Source organism: Gigantopelta aegis, chromosome 4 (assembly GCF_016097555.1).
Source record: "Gigantopelta aegis isolate Gae_Host chromosome 4, Gae_host_genome, whole genome shotgun sequence".
Classification (NCBI taxonomy): domain Eukaryota; kingdom Metazoa; phylum Mollusca; class Gastropoda; order Neomphalida; family Peltospiridae; genus Gigantopelta; species Gigantopelta aegis.
The window spans coordinates 11470335-11492869 of NC_054702.1; the positions used below are offsets into that span (position 1 = coordinate 11470335).

Sequence of the window (22535 nt, forward strand, 5' to 3'; positions counted from 1 at the left end):
AAATTCATTTTTGTTTTCACAAATGGTGGTTATACATGAAATTGGTTTAATTATGAATTGTATTGTAAAAATAATCACATTAACAGATAGTTTGCATTTCAGGTGAAGGAATGTCCAGACAGATATGTGGTTTGTTCTTTACACTATCAGAAGATTCGCGACATGGTGGCCAAAACACTTCTCGGAGAAGATGTGACTCGTCTAGAATCAATCATTAGTGTTAGTATACAAGCTACCGTAATGTTATGATATAGGTAATACTTTTCCAATGGTGGTGGTGGCATCAACTATTGCATTAAAGTATAACATTAAGTTTTCCCTTTAGATCAGCTTCTCACAAACTATAAGTCCTTTGTCAATGAAACTTGGTTTATAGTTGCATATATGGGTGTTCATCATAGTACACGAAAATATTTATGGTAAACAAGACATGTAATTTCACTGAATTCTAGTGTTAAATCGTTTATTACTAATGCTTATATTTTTATTAAAACAAGGTTAAAATACATGTGTACCTATCGATGACATCTCACGATTGCTTTTCTTGAAAATATTTTGTTTCTTTGTATCCTTAAAACATGGCATATACGTGTTCACATTTTGTTAAGTTGTGGATCTGTGAAAAATGTTTTTGTCAGTTTTCTTCTCTCTTGTTTTTTTGTTATACTGTAATATAATCTTTGGATAATTTGATTTTAGGAAACGGCCAGTCCACTGAATCAGATGTATCTGTTCTTAGCCATCCACCATGAAGTCACTTTGAAATATATTCAATCTGATGTCCAACAAGACCAAGCCTTGGTATGACCCTTATATACATGTATTCGTTATTGTCTTACTGTGATCAAAGTTAGTTTTATTTAATGACACCACTAGAGCCATTGACTATTTTATATCAAACATTTGGTAATTTTGACAAATAGTTTAGAGAAGAAACTTACTACATTTTTCCATTAGTAGTAAGGGATCTTTTATATGTACCGTTCCACAGACATGATAGCACATACCACAGCCTTTGATATACCAGTCATGGTGCACTGGCTGGGACAAGAAATAGCCCAACAGGGATCGATCATAGACCGATTGCACTTCAACCTTTACCACAGGCTTATGTCCCACCCCTTACCTCAAGTTACAAGATGAGATAGAATATTTCTAATGGCAATGGCATAAACGTTTGCGATTAGCATAACATTAGATTTTTGTGTTTAGCTCTGTTTCTCATGAACTATATGATCCAGACCAATGAAACTTGGTTGATAGTTACACCTCTGGATGTTTATTTCAATGCTTGTTAAATGTTTTTAAAAATATTTTCAGTGGGCGGGATCCAACTCTAATGCCCTTCAGTAGTTTTAATATCTGATTTGTTTGGCGTCATTAAACAAAACTTGTTTTATATTTTAATTTACTAAAATGTTTAAAATTGTATTTAGCTCAATATTAAGTTTCACATTTAACTCTGACATAAAGTATAAGTAAGAAACTTGGTTTATAGGTGCTAAATTTTAATTAATAAAAATACTTTTGCATTCTGCTCAATGTCGTGTTTTCTCACAAACTATAAGTTCCAGATCAATGAAAGATTTTTGTTCATGCACCTATGTATGTTTATCTCATTGCATGTTAAGAAAAAAAAAATATATAGTACTTTTTAAAAATTAAAAAATTTAAAGTTTCATTTAAACTTTATGTAAAGAACTATATTAATCATGAATTTTATATCACAAACTATTTATAAAATTAATTAAAAGTTTAATTATAATTAATTAATATTTAACATGCATTGAGATCAACATTTATAGACTGTTATTAAGTGATACCAAATATGTTTTATTGTAGGCGAGATGATTACTTCCACTGAATTCTTGTTAAATACTGCTGTATTTTTTTATCAAATTTTCTTCTTAACTTTATGATTTATAATGCATCTAATTTTTGTTGTACCCAGATAAACATTATACTTAAATGTTTTGTAATGTTATTACTGCTGTTTTTGTTGCACTAATTCTAATGTTTTTAAATTAGTTTCTTCTCTTTTGGATTTTGTCTCACTTTTTTGAAGTGACAAGGCAAAATATAGGTATTAATTTTCAGACAGTGATGACTGGTGGTGGTATCAACTTTTGCATTAAAGTTGAATCTTAATCTCATGTCAATCAGTTTCTCACAAACTATGTCTTAAGTCATTCAAAATTGGTTTATAGGTGCATGTGAATTTTAAAAAAAATAATGATTTAAATTTTTTAATTAAAATACTTTTACATTTAGCTTAACATTAATGTTTTGCTTTTAGCTTTATTTCTAGATTGATGCAACTTGTATAGTAGTTGTTCCTATGAATGTTGATCACAATGCATGTGAAAAGAATAACAAAATTATTTATTAAACATTTTTAATTAAAATGTATTTGCTTTTTGTTCAGTGTTAAAGTTTCACGTTGATAGCTCCACTTCTCACAAATTATAAGTCCTAGACCTCAATGAAACTTGATTTATAGTTGCATCTGTTACGTTCATCACAATGTATGTGACAAAAAATAAATGCATTGAGATAAACATCTTATGGATGCAACTATCACTGGCACTGAATAAGGTTTTGGTAGATGAGACATTTAATTCAAATGCTACACTGAATGAAACCTGGTTTATTTTTGCACCTATGGATGTTTATCACAATGCATGTGACAAAAATAAAACATTAATTAAAAATATGTATTGATTTCCATTTTAATTTTTTTTTTTTTTTAAATATATTGAGATGAACATCTTATGGTTGCAACTACATGTATCAATGACTGAATAAGTTTATGGTAAGCAAGACATTGAATTATTGTTTATGTGTCCTGTTTAAGTCCTTGTTGTACATTACTTTTGTTACATACAGGTTTCTGTTATTTATTTCCATAAAACTTTATTTGTGAGTTTCATTATTGCCAGATGTTTATATTTATGGAGTCATACTGTATATATTTATTGTAGGCCAAAGCTGTGGAAAATCTTGATACGTTTGCTGACAATACAGAAAGTATAAGCAATATTGTAAGTTTATATTCTTGTTTTATTTTGGTTAAGCCATCAGTCAGACTGGTAGGTACTGGGTTCGGATCCCAGTCGAGGCATGGGATTTTTAATCCAGATACCGACTCCAAACCCTGAGGGAGTGCTCCGCAAGGCTCACTGGGTAGGTGTAAAACCACTTGCACCAACCAGTGATCCATAACTGGTTCAACAAAGGCCATGGTTTGTGCTATCCTGCCTGTGGGAAGCGCAAATAAAAGATCCCTTGCTGCCTATCATAAAAGAGTAGCCTATGTGGAACATGCAGGTTTCCTCTATAAAAAAAAAAAACAGTGTCAGAATGACCATATGTTTGACTTCAATAGCCAATGATAAGATAAAAAATCAATGTGCTCTAGTGGCATTGTTAAATAAAACAAACTTTACTTTTACTTTTTATCTACAATAATCTGGCTGTGTGTATAATTTACAAAAGCCATTTTCTTTCTTATTAATTCATTATTAATAAATAGCTAAATAAAATGCATTTAAGTAAAATCAAAACAATATTATTATTTATATCAGAAAGTTACATGCAAGGTTTCATTGGTGAAATATATTTGTAACTTTACTTTTTAATTCCATTTATATTTTACACAGGATCTGCACCAGCTGCTACAGAATCACTTTGGACAACAAACTCATCTGCTGAACTTCCAGCCAGGACAAAGTCTGAGAGATCAGAGCATCCTCTGCATGCTGTTTCACTTTTCTCTTGTTCTGAGAAACTGTCCGGAAAAGAAGAACTTCTTACATCCACTGATTGCTATGGCTACAAATCCAGCTCTTTTCACTGTAAATATAACCTACATTACATGGGCGGATCCAGGAAATATTTTTAGGGGGGGGGACCAAAAAAGAAGGGCACATTGACTCGTCAAAAGGGCACCTTACTACAAGTTTTGATATTTACAATTAATATGAATTCCTACAGTTCTACGTCATAATATACTAGCAATAATGAAGTAAATTGGCGTCACTCGCGTTAGAACCTCAATGGGGCCCCATTGAGACTCAATAACACAGACACATATCTGCAAGCTTGCGCATGTACACGAAAATCTTGATTTCATTTATCTACAATATAATTATTGTTTACTTAAAAAAAAAAAAATTCTACAAACAAAAAGGGCACTTGGACATTTTGAGGGCACTTGAACAATTTTGGGGGGGGACGCGTCCCCCTGGTCCCCCCCCCCCCCCTTGGATCCGCCCATGCATTACTATAATATGAGACCTTTTCACAATTTCATACATTATTATTTATTGTTTTATACATGTATTAAATATCACAATGTTACAGATAGTGAGATAATTCTTTTTTATATGCTCATCTTTGACTTATCGTATAATAGTATGACGTCTGTCTGTAAATGTTTTATTTCAGAGCATATAATTTTTATCAATACATATAGAATCATCATACATTGCATGATATTGATACACAAAAAAAGATGTTTTAATGAAATCCTTCTCAGAATCTACTGTATCTATAGGTCAAGTTGCCAGCTGCATGACATCCGATGATTAATAGATCTAGTGGTGTCATTATACAAAACAAACAAACAAGTCTAAGGTGTGGTTACATAATTAACGTTGTTGTTTTTTAAGATTATTTTTTTTCAATTTCAGGATACACTCCTGCCAACAATGCCACAAGATGACATTAAAAAGATGAAGGCAATTATATTGGAAAGTGTAGTAAAGGAGGATAGTAATGCACAAGTGGTGGTGTATCGTAAGTATTTATTTTTTGCCGCTGTGAGAAACTAAATATAATACACAATTTTTTTCAAAATACTGTGAAACGTCTCTAAACCGGATATGCATTGGACAAAGAATTTTGTCTAGTTTTCAGAAATGTCCGGTTTTCAGGGGTTTGCATTGATCCAAATCCTTTTGTTGCAATTTGTCATTTGTTTCTGCTGGTGTCCTATTCACATTCGGCTTTATATATGCATTGAAGATAAATCGAACGGTTAATAATGCAAAAAAGAACCTTTGACTTAAGATATATTAATGTTAGCTTATATAGGCCTATTTTAAAAACTTTTAATGATTTTAATTTTATGATCGAATGATATTTCAGTACAGCGAAGATTAGCTGGATGTTCCATAATGGAAATCGATATGGCAATGAAATGCTACTGACATCTTTTCAACACCAAAAAAGCAACATAACTTTTGCCTTCTCTTTAGTTTGCTAAATAACAGTTTAAAAACAAATTCAAAATCAAACAATGGAAAGACTGGATTAAATTCACTGTTGTTTTTGTCGATCCTTGAAGCATACTATAAATATATTTGTTATGGATAACAAAGCTGTCACCAGGCCGACCAACTTTCAGGAATTTTCTTAAAAATCTGGAATTTTCATCACATACTCGGAATTCCGGAATTGATGCCAAATTCAGTCTAATTGTTTTTTTAAAGGAAGGGTCAACTGAAACAAGAGCCTTATGTGTTGGAAAGATGCATACCCGGACCACCAACACATTCTGACACTTTAACAAATGAAAAATGCATAATTTTAGAGTTAATAAAAAAACATGGTTATTCCTGCTAACTGGAGGCAGCCATTTTGTTTCGTTTTTGTGTTGTCCGGGACTGTAGCTTGAGGCGAAGTGACATCAGCTCCTGCATGCACAGTGTAAACAAAAGCAGTAGTATACGACAAGGCGCTTCACTTTAATCAACCAGACTTGTAAAACACCATAAATGACTTGATAGTATAATAAACTATTTAAGTAAATATCTTTCAATTTGCATCAATAGAATGAAATGGAGTTATAGTATTTTTCTCTCTTAAAAAAAAATCCAAAGAAAAAAATGCATATTATTAGGCCTATTGGTAGGGTACGTTGGAGCAAAAATGACCACTCACGATACCCAAGTGATAATTTTCTTTTCTTTGGAACTACGTAATTGGTCAGTTTTGTGATTTTAGATGGGAAAGTCTACTTAATCAAATGTTTTACAGAATTATTTACAGTAATAAAGCAGTACGGCTGATAATGTCCATTCTGATTAAAGGGGTGTCCGTGCGGCAATCACTCAATACCCTGTGATCTTTACAAAAGAGGCACGTATTTTAGTGTGTCTTAGACAATTTGACTGGGGGCTGTCTAGATATACACCTGTCAATCAGGAACCACAGGTACATGCCACAGAATGAAAAGACCAATTAACTAAGAAGAAAACACTCCGATTCCGTACCTGGGTTAATTTATGGACAAAACATAGGCCTAATACAGTTATTTCAACACTTTGAAAATGGTGGTTTAATTTGTATTGAAAAATAATATAATAGTATAGTTGTTGCTGGCTTACTGGGATGGATATTATTACAGAACATTGTAATACATCTGCAAAAATCAGGTACGTTTTTGTCTTCTGTTCTGAGACTAATTCCTGATGTGACATGTTAAGTATTACGTAACCACTGGCTCGCCAGAGGGCATATTCACTGGGATGGTACAAAATGGCTGCACTCGTTATATATAATAGCCATCACATTTAACCGTTTTATTAATTAACTAAACTAACGGGCAAAAGAAACTTATCACTTTTAAAATAAGTTTATCTGAATTAAAGATACTGCAATATGTTTGAAAGTAATGAGAAAACATTCGCCAAAACTCACCCTGCAAGGAAGCAGTATCAAAAAGAACATCAGAGAGATGCCGAGACTTACCCAAGCAGAACGCAACAGAGCTATCGGTATGGCCAATATGGGGGCCTCTCAACGACAGATTGCAAGAACCTTCAACTGCAGTCAAGCCGCCATCAGCAACTTGTTGAGCCGTTATCAGCAGACAGGCCAGGCACAAGACCGTGCAAGATCGGGAAGACTAAGGGTCACAACGCCAACTGAAGACCGCTACATCCGGACAATCCACCTGCGGAACCGATTCGTGATGGCGATGTCAACGGCGGCGACAGCCCTCGGACACCCCATCAGCAGACGAACAGTCTTACGATGACTCCACAGGGCTGGTATCGGAGCTTTCCGCCCCTTCTGTGGAATGGCCTTGACCCCTCTACACCGTCAATGCAGATTACAATGGGCATGAACTGTACGTCGGTGGCAGTGGCGTGATTGGGAAAGGGTGCTGTTCACGGATGAAAGTCGCTTCAACGTGTTCCGAAATGATGGCCGAGTTCGTGTTTATCGACGTAGGGGAGAGCGACTGGCGCCAAACTGCATCCAAGATGTGCACCCTTTTGGTGGAGGCGGTGTCATGGTATGGGGCGGTATTTGTGGTCAACGGACAACAAAGCTTCTCATCATCCATGGAAATCTGACTGGTCAAAGATACAGGGATGAGGTGTCGCGACCTGTTGTAGTGCCATTCTTGCGTCAACAGCCTAGGGGTAACCTTTTGCAGCAGGACAATGCACGACCTCATACAGCCAGACTTGTTCAGGATTATCTCAACAACGTTAACATCAACGTATTGCCTTGGCCATCATGTTCTCCAGACATGAATCCCATAGAGCATCTCTGGGATCATCTTGATCGACAGCTGAGACAACACAACTCCCCCCTCCCCCCCAGCAAATCAACAACAGCTTGAACAGATTTTGTTGGATGTTTGGCGCAGAATTCCTGCTGACGTCATCCGGCGACTGACGACATCCATGAGGAGACGTGTTTTGGCGTGTATTGATGCAAGGGGTGGTCACACACGCTATTGAGGACATGTCTTGTCCCATGATTTGACTTTAGAAGCACCTTTTGAAGGGACTCTGATTGTGTAATTTTTAATTTTGATGCCATGTCTCTTTCGCTCGGCCTTATGGCAAGTGCACTATCGATATGGCAATGCTTTTTTGTAAAGACATTGGAAAATGATTCCTTTCAGTAAAATAATCATCATATAGATTTTTTCTTTATGGACCTACTGAATATGGTGATAAGATTCTTTTGCCCATTAGTTTATATGATTATACTTGTTGATATTAAGCAATAATGTGTATTATATATCTTATATAAATGTTTTAATTGTTCCCTCCTTTAAGCAACTAATTCTTATTACATTCTTAGAGTGCAAGTGCGAATAATTTTTACATGCTCATATACCACTAGAGTTTCGAGCATGTCCGTCCCGGGGCCTGTCTCTGGATAGCCAGGGGCTTGTCCCGGGATAGACAAAAATTAAGGAGACAATTTTGAAATTTACATCCAAAAATTAAATAGTAGGCCTTTAAAATTTTGATGCGCGTCTCTAATTAATATAATTAATAAAGAAAAGTCTACTCATTAAATTTGGTCACTAGATTAGATTGGGCGGTCAAAATGAAATTAGATAAAATCGGTGACCTGACTCAGGATGGGGGGGGGGGGGGGTAAAGTTGAAAATGGGCAGAATTTTGAAAATAGCAATTAGTAAAAAAGTTAATAGAATTTTAAAGAAAAGAAAGTTACAAGCCAAAAATAAAAAGAATTGACTGCTGGGTCGAATATTTATATAATTTGGAGCATTTTAGAAGGACAGTCCAAAAATAAATAAGAGAAAGAAGAGAGGATCGGACTATTTAATTTGTTGGGGGTTTTTCAAGTAATTTCGACATAAACTTTTGAACGAAGGTCTAAAAGTTTAAAGTCCAATCTATATGTCTACGTGAGTGGCCTCGTTAAGGCCGTTAGGATGCACAGCTTGTAGGGACGAGATAGGTTGCATCCCGTCAAGAAAACCCCAAGATTGACAGTCAATAGACGTTGAAGGTGTAGTGCTGTGCTGAAATACAGATCTTGAGAAGCCGGATCCATCTGAATGAGAGAGAGAATCAGACTAGGGTATAGTCCAGTCGTCATGGGTTGGTATAGTTGTGTGGATGGGCCCGACTCCGGAGGATACGAGATGATATCACAATAAAACAAAGTAAAGTCTAGAAAAGAGTAGTAGGGGCCGACCCCACTTCCTATTTGTTCTTAGAGTGGGGCGGTCAATCTTCCAGTGCTGCTAGGACAGGCTCGGACATGTAGAGACTAAACGCGAACAGCCGTGGCATTCTGCAGAATGGCCGTCATACGAGTCACCAAAAAAACAAGTCGACATAGTCAGCCGGAGAAATGACGTGGAGGCAAGGAATCTCGCTAAAAAGAATCCAACCTGGTGGTGCAGACTGTCGAAACGAGAAGCGTTCCAGTGTTCAATCAGTTCCAATAAACACATACATCCTAGTAGAAAAAGTGAAGGATCCCCAAGTCTTACCGCGTCAAGCTCCAGACTGGGAATTCTTAGAATTAAATATCTTTATCACTCATTTCAACCTGAGCTCCGTTTTGTCTAGTTTTGTCTAGTTTTGTGCCATTACCAAGGCCGCGGGCGTGTGTCTGTTGTCAATAGCCAACCAATGAAAATGTAAAGTAAACTGAAGCCATATATGAACATTTGCTTTCTTATTTTTTATACTCGAATAGTTTAATTTTAAAGAATTATGTTCCTGTGGGGCAGGCCTCGGTTCTATGGCGATGTATGCAATTTTGCCACCGTGGATGAAAGCATGAATACATAACAGAAGAACGCTACGATCGTAAAAAAAAACAAAAAACCTGAACCGACAATTGTCTTCTTTCCATTGGCTTTCACATGCAACATTTGACTAAATAATATTTGGCCACAACTAATTTATTATATGACGCATCCATGACATTAATATACCTACCGATATTATTTTATACTTAGTAAGTTAAATAATAATGTGAGTTCTTTTTCCATACACTGGCTCCCCAAAAGTGTTGCTGTAATAGTAATATAAGCATAAATGCAAAACGGAAGCCAGTCTTAATGTGGGTAGCAGACGTTTCGTCCCCGAACCAGTTCACCACAAATCAGTTCGACCCCATTACATGCATATGATGAAATAGTGCATATGTGACAATGTACCTACATAAAAATAACATTGGTCCCAAGTTTGTTTGTCACTTTATTACTAATCTGTATGTGGTGGTCTTAAACTATAATACAATATTTGCTAATAAAGTGGGTTTTTTTGTGTGAACTTGTTGATGATTTTGGGTGTGTGTGTGTGTGGGTGTGTGTGTGTAGTTGTGGGGTGTGTGTCCTTTTATGAGGAAGTTCCAATTCACATATAAATTATGATATACTCATTTGTATTGTCTTTTTTCAAATATATGTCAAACATGACATTTTTCGCACTGTTTAAAATTACTTTCATGAAAATGACGTTTTTGCGCGCTTTAAATTATTGTTTTGAAAAGGGTGTTCGCGCGCATTAAAATGAAAATATCAGAAAATTCCAGAAAAATATTTCCATTAGGTTGGTTGCCCTGTGTCACTTGATCTTTAATTGCTTAATTGTTATTTGCCAACCATACACAGTGATATGTAATGGTGATTACACATCTAGTGGCTAACCTGAGCATGTGTATATTGCACCGGCTGTGTTCGCAGTCAGGTAATCTGGCTGAAGACGACGAAGTGACAATAAACGAAACAATTAGTGACTCCATGATGATTGACAACGGTCTGGTCATCCAGTTTTCAGAGTTACAAATTGCACTAAATAAAGAGTTTGGGACTGAATTATTCATCCAGTGTTCAGTTTAGAGAAGTTTTTGGTTTAGGGAGGTAATTCACAGGACTTTGGAAAGCATCATGTTTTGAAAGAATTCCTGTTTACTGAGATGGTCCTGTCTTGGGAACTTTCACTGTATTTGCATTTTTTCACCAATTCCTCTTTTTAGTTCATAATAAAATGGGAAAATCTGATTGTGATAGGTGAGATATTTAATCTGTATTCAATTTGAATTTTGTAAATCATGCATGGAGTAACGATATGCAGTGTAAAGAGAACTGCCCCAAAAATGCACTGTTAAGTAATCAACAAGAAATTGCTGCATTTATTCACAGTTTAAAACACTTGCATGTGCTCTTCCTCACCCTGATTCAGGAATGGCTATATTCTATTGATATTCTATGAAATTGGCAAATATAGCACACATTCTCCAATATCTCTTAAACATTATTTCTACCAGAGTCTGTATAAATGTGTTTTGTTTTTACAATGTTTCATGTATTGACAAATTGATGGAATCCTATAAACAGGTAACAAAAAGAGAAGACCAAAATCTTTAGGTTACATTTAGTTAATTTACGACTAACTGTGTGGATATTGTTTAAATGCAGTTATAAAGTTCGTTGATCAACGTCAACACTACAGATTTTTTTTAAGTGATCCACAAATATGGGATAACATTGTTCTGCTTTTCTGTCATTTCTCTTCCTCAATTGCAACAACCACATCAACAACTAATCACTAGCTGACATAGGCGTGTATATATATATATATATATATAGGCTCCCATATTTGTAGGGGTATGTGCAGGCTGGCTTTTTTCCTGCATTAAACAAGATGCCAGAATTTGGATAACACCATTTATTCATATTAGCATTTACTACCAAACAGCTATATAGGGTTGCAAATGAATCGCTACGTATTTTTACATGGAATAAAACTAATTTTGAGGATAGAATGTTGGAAATACATGGTAAAAAGGTCTCAGGATAGCACATTTTGCCCCAAGATCTGTATAATTTTTGCCCGAATTTGAGGTTTTTGCACCCGGGCCTGCCCCGTCTCATACGCTTATGCTAGCAGATAAATTTTAATGTAATTTTGTCTTTATAAAGGTGGTGTAAATTTCATTTAGCACCCAAGATGTAAAGATAAAGAAGTGATGTACGGTAAAGAGGATACAGTGGAGACTAAACTTTTAAATTGGAGGATTTCATTCTTCACAGATTTGCATACAAGACTCTAGAAGAAAAAAACCCTGAAATTAATTATTTTGTTGAATTATATGCTGGTCTCTGAGAATTTAAAATTTGTATAATCCATTTAAGTAAAAAACATAGGTAGTCCATTTAATTTTGTGTAACATGTTACAACCGTGTATTTGCTCTAAATGCTGATGAAAAAAGGGTTACCTTAAAGTAGATATATCCATGAGTGTTGGGCAGAAAAATTATTGTTCCCACAATTTTCAGAGCCCGACATAAAGATATAAAGAAACTGTATGAAAACATCTAATTGTTTTTAGACATAACTATGAGATTATTTAGTTTAACATACATTTAAAGGAGAGGACAATTAAGGCATTTGGCCTGGTATGCATATTGAACGATATATAATGCACATTATTACTTAATATCAACACGTATAATCGAATAGTTAATTAATAAAATGGTTAAATGTGATGGCTATTATATATAACGGGCGCAGCCATTTTGTACCATCTCAGTGAGTACGCCCTCTGGCGAGCTGGTAGTTACGTAATACTTAACGCATAACGTCAGGAATGAGCCTTAGAACTAGAGAAACACAATCTACCTGGGTTTTGCGGGATGATAAATAGTCATACATTGCAATGTTCTGTAATAATACACATCCCAATAAGCCAGCAATAAGTATATCCAGCACTATATTTATTTTTTTTCAATACAAAATAAAATACCATTGTCAAAGTGGCTATGCACAACAAGTCGAAACAATTAACAATGTTTTGCCCATGCATTAACCTACGTACTGAAATGATACACGAAGTGTTTTCTTAGTTAATTGGTCTATGCTGTTAGTTGCTTCTACCTGTGATTTCTGATTGGCAGGTGTGTATTTGATTGGGAACCAGACGAGCCAATTAATTGACGCTGTCTAGACACAAAAATACGTACCGGTATTGTGGAATATTACCTGTCGCCCCTAAAATTGTAATGGACATGGTTTATTACTGTAAATAGTTCTGTAAAACTATTGATTAAGTAGACTATTCCATCTAAAACCACAGAACTGACCATGCAATTACGTAGTCCCAAAGAAAAGAAAATTATCACTTGGGTATCGTGGGTTGTCGTTTTTGCTCCAACGTAGCATATCAATAGGCCTAATAGTGTACATTTTTCCTTTGGGTTATTTAACAGAGAAAAATACTATAATCCCATTTTGTTCCATTAATGCAACTTGAAATATATTTAGTTAAATAGTTTATTATATTATTACATCATTTATGCTGTTTTACAAGTCAGGTTGATCAAAGAGAAGCGCCTTGTCGAAAATTACTGCTTTTGTTTACACTGTACATACAGGAGATGGTCAGGAGCTGACGTCACTTCGCCCCAAGCTATCCCACCGGACGTCACAAAAACGAAACAAAATGGCTGCCCCCAGTTAGCAGGAATAATCATGTTTTTTTATTAACTCTAAAATTACGTGTTTTTCATTTGCTAAAGTGTCAGTATGTATTGGTGGTCCGGGTATGCATCTTTCCAACACATAAGGCTCATGTTTGAGTTGACCCTACCTTTAAAACCAATTTCGTTTTTGCCAGTAACTTGTCAGAAAATCTCCTTATGTTTATGAGTTTATATGTGTTTGTGAAGGAATTAATAGCTAACAATCTACTTATGTTTATGTTTCTATATTAACAGCCAACAATCTATGTTTGTAGAATACTGATTGTAAGCCTCTGTTTCAGGCTGTCCCAACGGTCATCCATATGTAATTACTGAGGTATGTATAGAAACAGTATCACATAAAACTCTAGTATCCCCAAAACCATTTAATTTCAAGTATTCAAGTTTTTATTTTTGGTAGAACAGTAGACGTGTTCGAGTTTTATTCAGAATATATATTTTTAATGTGTTATTTTATATGTTTGGTTAGTCTGAAAATTAAAAAACTGAAGCCAGCACTGATTTTGTCATTGGCCTTCTTGGGCTTGTGCTAGTGTTTTTATCAGATGCAATAATCTCTATGCTATCTATTTTGCTGTTGAAACCTGGGCAATTATTGAAGCCCTAGAACAAATTAAGGATTCTATAAAATCCACATATATTATGTTTATAGACTCATTCATGTCTCCAAGCTTTACAAAATACGAAGCTGGAGCATCCCTTAATTGAGATGCTGATACGAAAGTGTGTCTTTTTATTTATTGCTAATAAAGATATTGTATTCTGTTGGGTACCCAGTCATACTGGTGTCAGGAATAATAAAAAGGCAGATGTAGCACTGCCAAGTATGCTTTAGATTTGCTTTGTTCCAAGGTTTGGGTGTCTTATACTGATCTTAAACATAATATAATCACTGTATCTTTTCAACTTGCCAAGATGATTTGAATGGTGCAATACCAAACATGCTTCATTCTGTCAAACCAGTCCTGTCAGAGTGGCAGTCTTATAGGCAGTGCAGGAAGGATGAAATAATTGTGTTATCTTCGCATCGGTATCACATACTTGACACATTCATTTATTCTGAAAAAGGATCCTCCATCTCAGTGTGAACACTGTCTGTGTACACTGATGGTTCACCACATTTTGGTGAAGTGTAATCATTTTGAATCTATGAGGAAAGATATATTTGGAAGACAAAATGTGATGAAATCATTTTGATCCCACCCTCAACTTATTGTGAAATTCTTATGACATTAACTTTTATTAAAAATTTTAATACACTTGCCTGTGATACTTGTTTTCTCAAAATTTTAATATACTTGTGATATTTATACTTTGCACAGCTCTTTACACTGTTTATAATTAATGTTGATCATCAATTCATTCAAATTTTTACAACAGCTGATTTCTTTTTTTTCTTTTTTTGCTGGCCAGTTTGTCATTAAACATTAATTCATTCATTCATTCGTTCATTCTTGGCATTGTGGTTAAACTATTGTGTATGACCATTGTTGGTGAAAGGTTCATTTATTCACATGAATATCAGTATAAATAAAAACTGAAAACCAAAAGAAATGCAACAATGTTTTCAGCAGTATGAAAGAGTTAATCATTGTTTTGTTTTTTTGTTAGATGATATTACAATGATAACTGTTGATTAACAAAATGAAATTGTGTAAAAGAGAGATTGATCTGTATCACTAAGTGGTTAATTTTATTATCTTAATTAAATAAATTGTTTGGGTTAGTGGTGAACTAATACATTTGTTTGTGACTTAATAGATTAGTAACTGCAGCAAAAGAATATTGAAGAAAAATAATGTACACAATCTATTTTAAATGGTTAAATAATAAAATTATTTGATATTTCAACATATTAGTAATCAGTGTTATTAATATGCATGTACACTGTATATGTTTATTTCAGTGTGGTAGGCCATACACGGAAGGCAGGTGCAATGAATGTGGTTCAAAGATAGGGGGAGTTAGTCACAAAGCATTTGAGGGAAATGTTCAAGATTCAGGGTAAGAGTTGGCATCGCTAACCACACACACACTTGTCAAAACCTTTCACGGTTAGCATGCCTACGGTTAAAAAAAATACACTGTTAAAAACAAATTGTATTTACATATATCATTTACTTTATTAGTTTTATAGTTAGGTGAAAGTGAATGATAGGAAGGAAGGACACTGTATTACCATATTTGATCTGAAATAAATCCATGGGCCAAGATAACTTCCCAGACAAAAAATTAAGGGGCCAGTTTTGTTTTTATTTTGTTTTTATTTTGTTTTTATTTTGTTTTTGGGTTTTTTAATTAAATAAACCAGGAAATAAAGAACAAATGTTCAGTACCACATCTTTTATAGTGTCCCATTTCTTATTAATTAAATAATGTTTTACATCATCCTATGTTAATATTACTAACCATTGCTGTTTATTTACATAAAAAGTTTAATGCTGAGAAACCTGATACCATCACTGTTTTTTATAGTGATTCACGAGTCATGTCACTACAGCTAAAATTCATTTTTAGTCTGGGGAGTGGCAGTCGTACAGGCAATGAAAGATGGATGAAACATCTTATATAATCTTCTAGGGGAGTTGCAGTCGTACAGGCAATGAAAGATGGATGAAACATCTTATATAATCTTCTAGGGGAGTGGCAGTCATACAGGCAATGAAAGATGGATGAAACATCTTATATAATCTTCTAGGGGAGTGACAGTCGTACAGGCAATGAAAGATGGATGAAACATCTTATATAATCTTCTAGGGGAGTGGCAGTCTTCCTGAGGATACGCACCTGATAGTGTATCATGAATGCAATCACAACTTTGACTAAATATATGATTTTGATATCCGAATACTGTTTTGTCATACAGATTTATACATTTTTAGACTGCTAAATTTCACTGCTACATGTATAATTGTTACATTTGTGTTTAATCATTTGTTACAGTGTTCCTATGTGAGGTCTGGCCCTTAAAATGAACTATGAGCAAACTTGCATCATTTTTGTTTTATTTACTGTCATAAAGTGGGTGGGTGGGACTATATAAGAATAAAGGCCTTATTAAATACCTTCAAAAAGGATAGGAGTTTATTCAAAGGCATTGAAGTCCTATACAGTATGTTGTCTTTTATTTTAGAGATGCATGCAATATGAAATATATAGATCTACAAAAACCATAAAAGTGATATTTGGCATTTTAGTTACAATGAAAATACAGAAATCATATTTATATTTTTGTGAACAATTTCATGATTCAATTAATCCCTTGTAAATTATTATAATCCAACTATTGAGGTCAGTGTCACTTCATCAGGGTTTTTTTTTAGTTTGATGATTACCAGTGCATCTGATTGTATTTGAAAAACAAAATTGATATGAAGTGCAATGATTGTAAACTATCTAAAAGTGATTGAGTACCAAGCCAAATAAATATTAATAGTGACAAATAATGCTGAATTATTGTCCTGTCATTAGGTGTAAGTTAAGGTTTAACTTCGAGTTTGATTCATATTTTGTTTTTGTTTTGTTTATTTTTTTAAGGATGACTTTGTCAGGTATGTTTTCACAGCAGTATTATTAAATAATTATCAGTTTAATAATTAAAGGTGTAGTTTCAGCCTGTGAAAATAGCCACTAACTTTAGTTCAACTACAAACCTGCAACACATTCGGATAAAGTTACAGCGTAGTGAAAGAAGTGTCTGTGAGGTTGAAATGGTGAAATATGTGTGTTATTCAAAATATGAAAATGTATTTTGTGATATTACAAATACCAGGATGACCAGAAACACTTCAGATGTGTGGAAATATATAATTTAAACAATAAGATATAAGTAAAGTTATCAAAAACAGTTCTAATATTGAAAAATAAGCCTTATAGTGTTTAAAAACTAGGGTCTGTCATTTTAAATGAAGGTAATTTTTATTCATACTAGTATTTCTTTTAAAAAGGCTATTGTTAAATAAATGTTCCGCTAAAGTTCCACCATAACAAATATATCATGGCGTTACATGTTTTCGATATGCTAAGTGAGAGATATTAACAAAAAGCAAAAGATATTGTCAAAAATTAGTAAAGATATATACATATATAATAAATAGACCATTTCATGGATAGTGTTTTAATAAGATATTTATGTTAACTCGTGATGTGTAAAAATCATATTTTCACCCACTGCTTTGCAATTCTTGAAAATATGGTTTTAACACATCACTTGTTGACATAGCAATTGTATTTGACAAAACCCACATGAAATAGCCTTTATGTAGCTTAATCAAAAATAAAGAGTAGCATTTAAGCAGAAAAAAATTCTTAGCCAGTAGCTGACAGTTAACAATTAAATAATATAAAACATGCAGGATGAGTTGTGACCAGAGCACAATATTTCATGTGAATCGTCATTCTGTTGATGTGTTGGTTATGCAACTTTAAAAAGATAGATCCTAGTTCTAACCCGAGAAAATTACCACAAATCTACAAACCTGTAACACATTTGGATAAAGCTACAATTGAGCGAAACATGAGTCTGTGACTTTGAAATGGTGAAATAGCCTCTAAAAATAGACTAAAACTTGACTTCATAACTGTTACTTCTCAGACACACATGCGTTTTTAAAAATATGATAAATGCATTTTGTGATATTAAAAACACCAGGAAGACCGAAAACAATTCATATATGTAAGGAAATTGATCATCTAAACCATGAAGTCTAAGTAAAGTATGATTTCAGTTATCAACAATGGCTATAATAGTAAAAAATATGCCTTAGTGTTTAAAAATTAGGGTATGTCCCTTTAAATTCATGAGAACAGCTATTTAGTTAGTTTGTGTAATATTACATTCTAAATCTGAATGACAAGACTGTATTCTATTATCAAAATCATATCTTTGCACAGGGCAGAGACGAAAGGAAATTAGGCAAAGTCGTGATTGGTTCTATAATCCACTACCAGGTGCTCGTCCTTAGGAGGACTGCCACTCCCCATAGGAGAGAATTAGTTAATAAAAATAACGCCTCCCCCACTTTAAAACATACACCAAAAATGTTGATTTTATAAGAATTATTTTTATGAAGACTTTTGTTTGTGTTAAAAGCTTACAGTGATATCAATCCCTTCCAACCTTAGTAAATTGTGATGGTTCTTAAATTGATTTATAACTATAAAATGTAGGGAAATGTCTTTATACCTGAAATTAATTTCATGGGTTTTTTGGGGTTTTTTTCAGAACTGATCAAACAAAGACCGGTCATATTTTGGGTGATGCTAACCAGCGACCAAACATCTCACCATCAGAACGTAAACTGAGTAGTCAAGCTTGTGCCTTACTTCGACTGCTAACTCATGCAGCTCTACTCCTCGGCTGTGATATTAACCTAGAAGTTAGTGTTAAACAGTTTTAGTCTTATTCAACTTACCGTACTAGCACAACAACAATGCTATACGACCCTGAGTTATAACCTCCACTGCAGAATTATCTCCGCTTGCCAGATGTATAACCTACACCCGCGCATGGGTAGACCGTATATCCTCGTTTTTGATTCTGCAGTCCTCCATTGCAGTCGTGTTCAAGTTCTGTAGTAAAATGTTTGTCAAATTGTTAAATTGTTTATTAATTTGTAATTTTGTTTTACTCTGTCATACGAGGTCTTTTGGGCAATTTACACAGGGGGTTAATGTCTGACACGGCTTCCTCGGGCTCCAACCGGTTGGTTGTGTGTGCTGAGGGGGGTTGTCTTAAACGACTGCCCCAGTTTGATCAGCATTTGTTATGTCGTTCTTGTTGTTTTGAACGCCAGTTTCATATCTGTGTAAATTGGTCCCCCTCCACTTGGGGGGAAGGCTAAGAAGCTGTCAAAAGACGCCGAGCGTAAGAGGATGATTAGATGTGACCTCCGGGGTCGTGCTCCATACCGATTTGCCGTTGGTAGGCAAGTCGGTGTCCAGTTCAAAGAGCTCACAGACAAGTGGTAGGCGCAAGGGAGCCTCCTCGTCTGTTCGCCATCTTCATGGTGATACCAGTAAACCCGAAGCGCCGCTTGGCACGGAGGGGGCGCTGTTGCTCCCTGCTTCAGGTTTCTTCCAGGTCGGGCTCCGTTCCACCTGGGGATTTGCTTTTGCCTCCATCGGTGGAGGCGGGCGTCAGTCGAAGAGAGTGCAGTCGTGGCAGGAACGACTGTGTCTCTCAGTTCCGACTCCCATCTTGCTGATGGGGGCAGGGTTATCGGTCCTTCTGTGGAGGGATCGATTAGCTCTAGAATGAAGTCCGCTTTGCGGCGCCGTTTGTCTCACCAGATTTCTGGTGCAGGGTTGGTCGTGGCATCCGAGGGCGGCGTTTAGGACAACGCGTCTTTCGGCGCTACTTCGGTGATTGCCACTTGGCGAAATCGCGAAGTCTCACAACGTTGTCGCGGTCACGGAGCCGGGTGGCGTTGTTTCGGGTGCGACGCCAGTGGGCATCCCTTCTGTTGTTGGGGTGCCTGTACAGCGTCATCAACTTTTAGATCGTTCGCAGGTGGCTACGTCAACTGGGTTGGCTAATCCACACGTGGTACGTTGGGTTCAGAATTCGGCGCAGGATTCATACATGTACGAATTTCCTGACGGTCCGGTTCAACCGACACCACCAGTCCCATTGTCTGCTTCGGCAGGGATTAGGGAAACTGCAGCTTTCTTGGGTGTGCCTGTGTCTACACCGATGGTCAATCCGGACCTGTCAGATCGGGGTAGAGGTTCCAGGCGTTATCCCTCGACTGCGTGGGCGGAACCTTTCATTCAGGGTCCGATGGTTTCGGGTCGCCCTCAAGGGCGGACTCGGGGGGACTATGTTTCTCTTTTTGAGAATTTCATGGCCTGGCTAGGGGAATCGCCTCCACCAATCCCTCCACCGCCGGGGTTTCCAGCGAGACCGGGGTTGGACCAGTTTGCAGATTCGGCCGGTCCGCATCGTCCTGCCCATGCAGTTTCGTTTCCGTTACGGTCAGCGCATGGCGTGTCGTTTGAAAAATATTCTTCTTCGGAAGAGGATTTTCCCTCCGAATCAGTGTGTGGTTTGGGGGAAGGGTCGGTGCCAGGTTCGGTGCTTGATGAAATTCCCAATTTGGCCGATGGTACGCCAGACGGCGATTATGATTACCAGGCAGTTCTTGGTTTTGTACAGGAACAGGTCCGACTGGTGTGCGCGGATGCAATTCCGTCAGAGGAGGCTGTTCAGTCTTACAAGGGTGTTTCGTTTGGAAACCGGCCTTCCGCGGCAGGATTTCGGCTTGCCGTTAGCGCACGAGGCGCATAAATCTTTTGCAGAGATTGATGCTTTGATTGCGGGTAGCGATCGTATTTTGGGGGCGGTGGTGGAAGAGTTTCCGGCAGCGTTGGCTACCGGGAAACTGTTGTCTGCGGCGAAGGTTTTGTCCACGTCTTCGTATAAGACATTGGGAGCTTCCTTCCTTTCACATCCAGCGGTCGTTTCCGCTAGGGTGAAGGCAGACTGCCACCCATCTCCTAATGTCAATGTGCCACTCACGGATTTAGAGACTTCGGAGAGGTTATCTAAACTTCTTTTTCAAGTCAATAACCATTTAGGTACGTTCCTATTTGGGTTAGATAAAGCAGTCACGGGTCTTCCGCCGATGGCTAAGGGTTGTTTGTTGGCGGCTTCTAAAGCCTCTCATCACGTCGCTCAGCTTGCTGGGCATCTTTTTGCCAACAGTCTACTTCTGCGTTGGGATCACTACCTGGCGGGACTGAGAGCGACGGGTGTGGTTAAAACCTACTTTCGTAGTCGCTCAGTAAGGGAAACCTTACTTTTTGGGACCAATTTTAACTTGGTCATGGACCAAGAAGTGGCGAAATTCATCCCTGCTGCTCAGTCCCGAACTGCTCGTAAGCGCCAGGCGGCATCTACTTTTAAGCCTCCACCTGTTAAGAAATAGACTTTTCTTGACAGTTATCAGATCCCTGTGGTGTCTGATTCAGGCGTGCAGTCGGGTAATGCCTGTGGTTCATCGAAACAGGGACGTTTTCGGGGGAAGCAGCCGGGATGAGGGTGCGTGGACAATCGACATCTCCTTACGGATGTTCCATTAGCAGATCTTCCTGTGGGGGGCAGATTGCGCCATTTTGTTCAAAGTTGGTGCGAACTGCCAGATCTGGACCAATGGGTTTTGTCGGTTGTCCGCAATGGATACAGAATTCCGTTTTCATCACCCCCTCCACTGACGTCCTCCCCCCTGTTACCTGCTGTACCGTCTGTCGACAAGCGAGTACTGGTGGAGAAGATGGTAGTCGAGTGTCTTTTACCATTACTTGGGGTGCGGGTTTCCTCACCTTGTTAACTTGGTTTACTTTTAATTGGGGTTGTAGTTCTTCAATTTAAAAGTCACTTTGACATTTTATACCTCGTGTGATGTGGGTTGCTTTTTCACTGTATCATTACTTGAGATGAACACTACTGGTTGAATGGGTAAGTCCTCCTTGTTTTCTTACTCCTCCCTTTAATGTTAAATTCTCGTGCTTTTACGGTGTTATATCACGTCTGTTATAGCATTGTTGTTGTGCTAGTACGGTAAGTTGAATAAGACTATTAGAAAATTTGTTTCTAATTTTCATTATTATTCATACTTACCTAGTACTAGCACAACAACCGTTACCTCCCACCCGCCCCGAAGGAGGTCTTTTTTTATTCAGTCATTCCGGACTTTGAATCGATAACGAGGATATACGGTCTACCCATGCGCGGGTGCAGGTTATACATCCGGCAAGGGGAGATAATTCTGCAGTGGAGGTTATAACTCAGGGTCGTATAGCATTGTTGTTGTGCTAGTACTAGGTAAGTATGAATAATAATGAAAATTAGAAACAAATTTTCTAAAATAATTTTACTGCAAACTTAAAGTTCTCACTGATTCTTGATTAATAAATGTAATTTTACAGTAATAGGAATGAAGACTCGCAAAATTTATATCCATATGACTATTAGTTTTGGATATTCAAATAAAAAGTGTTTTGTATTTCTGTCTAATACTTTTTGGCTTAAAATAGTGGTTGTGTTTTCAAAATCTAGTCATGGGAAATTTGTTTCTTGGTGTATGGTCTTTTAGGAATTTCTCAAAATACTTCAAAACTTAACATTTTCAAATCTTATCTTGAGAAGGGTCAATCTGTTTGACTTAATCCATTAATATTCAATCATCTACCATTGAACAGTAATTTAATAAGGACATATTATCAACTGTTTACAATTGATGAAAGAAAACCCTGC

At 36.4% G+C, this 22535-nt stretch overlaps 1 protein-coding gene across 1 annotated transcript in view; it reads left to right on the forward strand.

The window, feature by feature from the left end:
• The window catches only part of LOC121372382 (E3 ubiquitin-protein ligase rnf213-alpha-like), a 196219-nt gene extending 175652 nt beyond the window's left edge, over positions 1-20567 (forward strand). Inside the window, exons 62-70 of the mRNA XM_041498686.1 lie at positions 103-219; positions 700-801; positions 2982-3041; positions 3660-3854; positions 4692-4797; positions 13561-13595; positions 15186-15283; positions 18504-18657; positions 19842-20567. Coding sequence (XP_041354620.1) covers positions 103-219; positions 700-801; positions 2982-3041; positions 3660-3854; positions 4692-4797; positions 13561-13595; positions 15186-15283; positions 18504-18657; positions 19842-20567 — 1593 coding nt within the window. The remainder of the gene's footprint in view (positions 1-102; positions 220-699; positions 802-2981; positions 3042-3659; positions 3855-4691; positions 4798-13560; positions 13596-15185; positions 15284-18503; positions 18658-19841) is intronic.
• The last annotated feature ends 1968 nt before the right edge of the window (positions 20568-22535 follow it).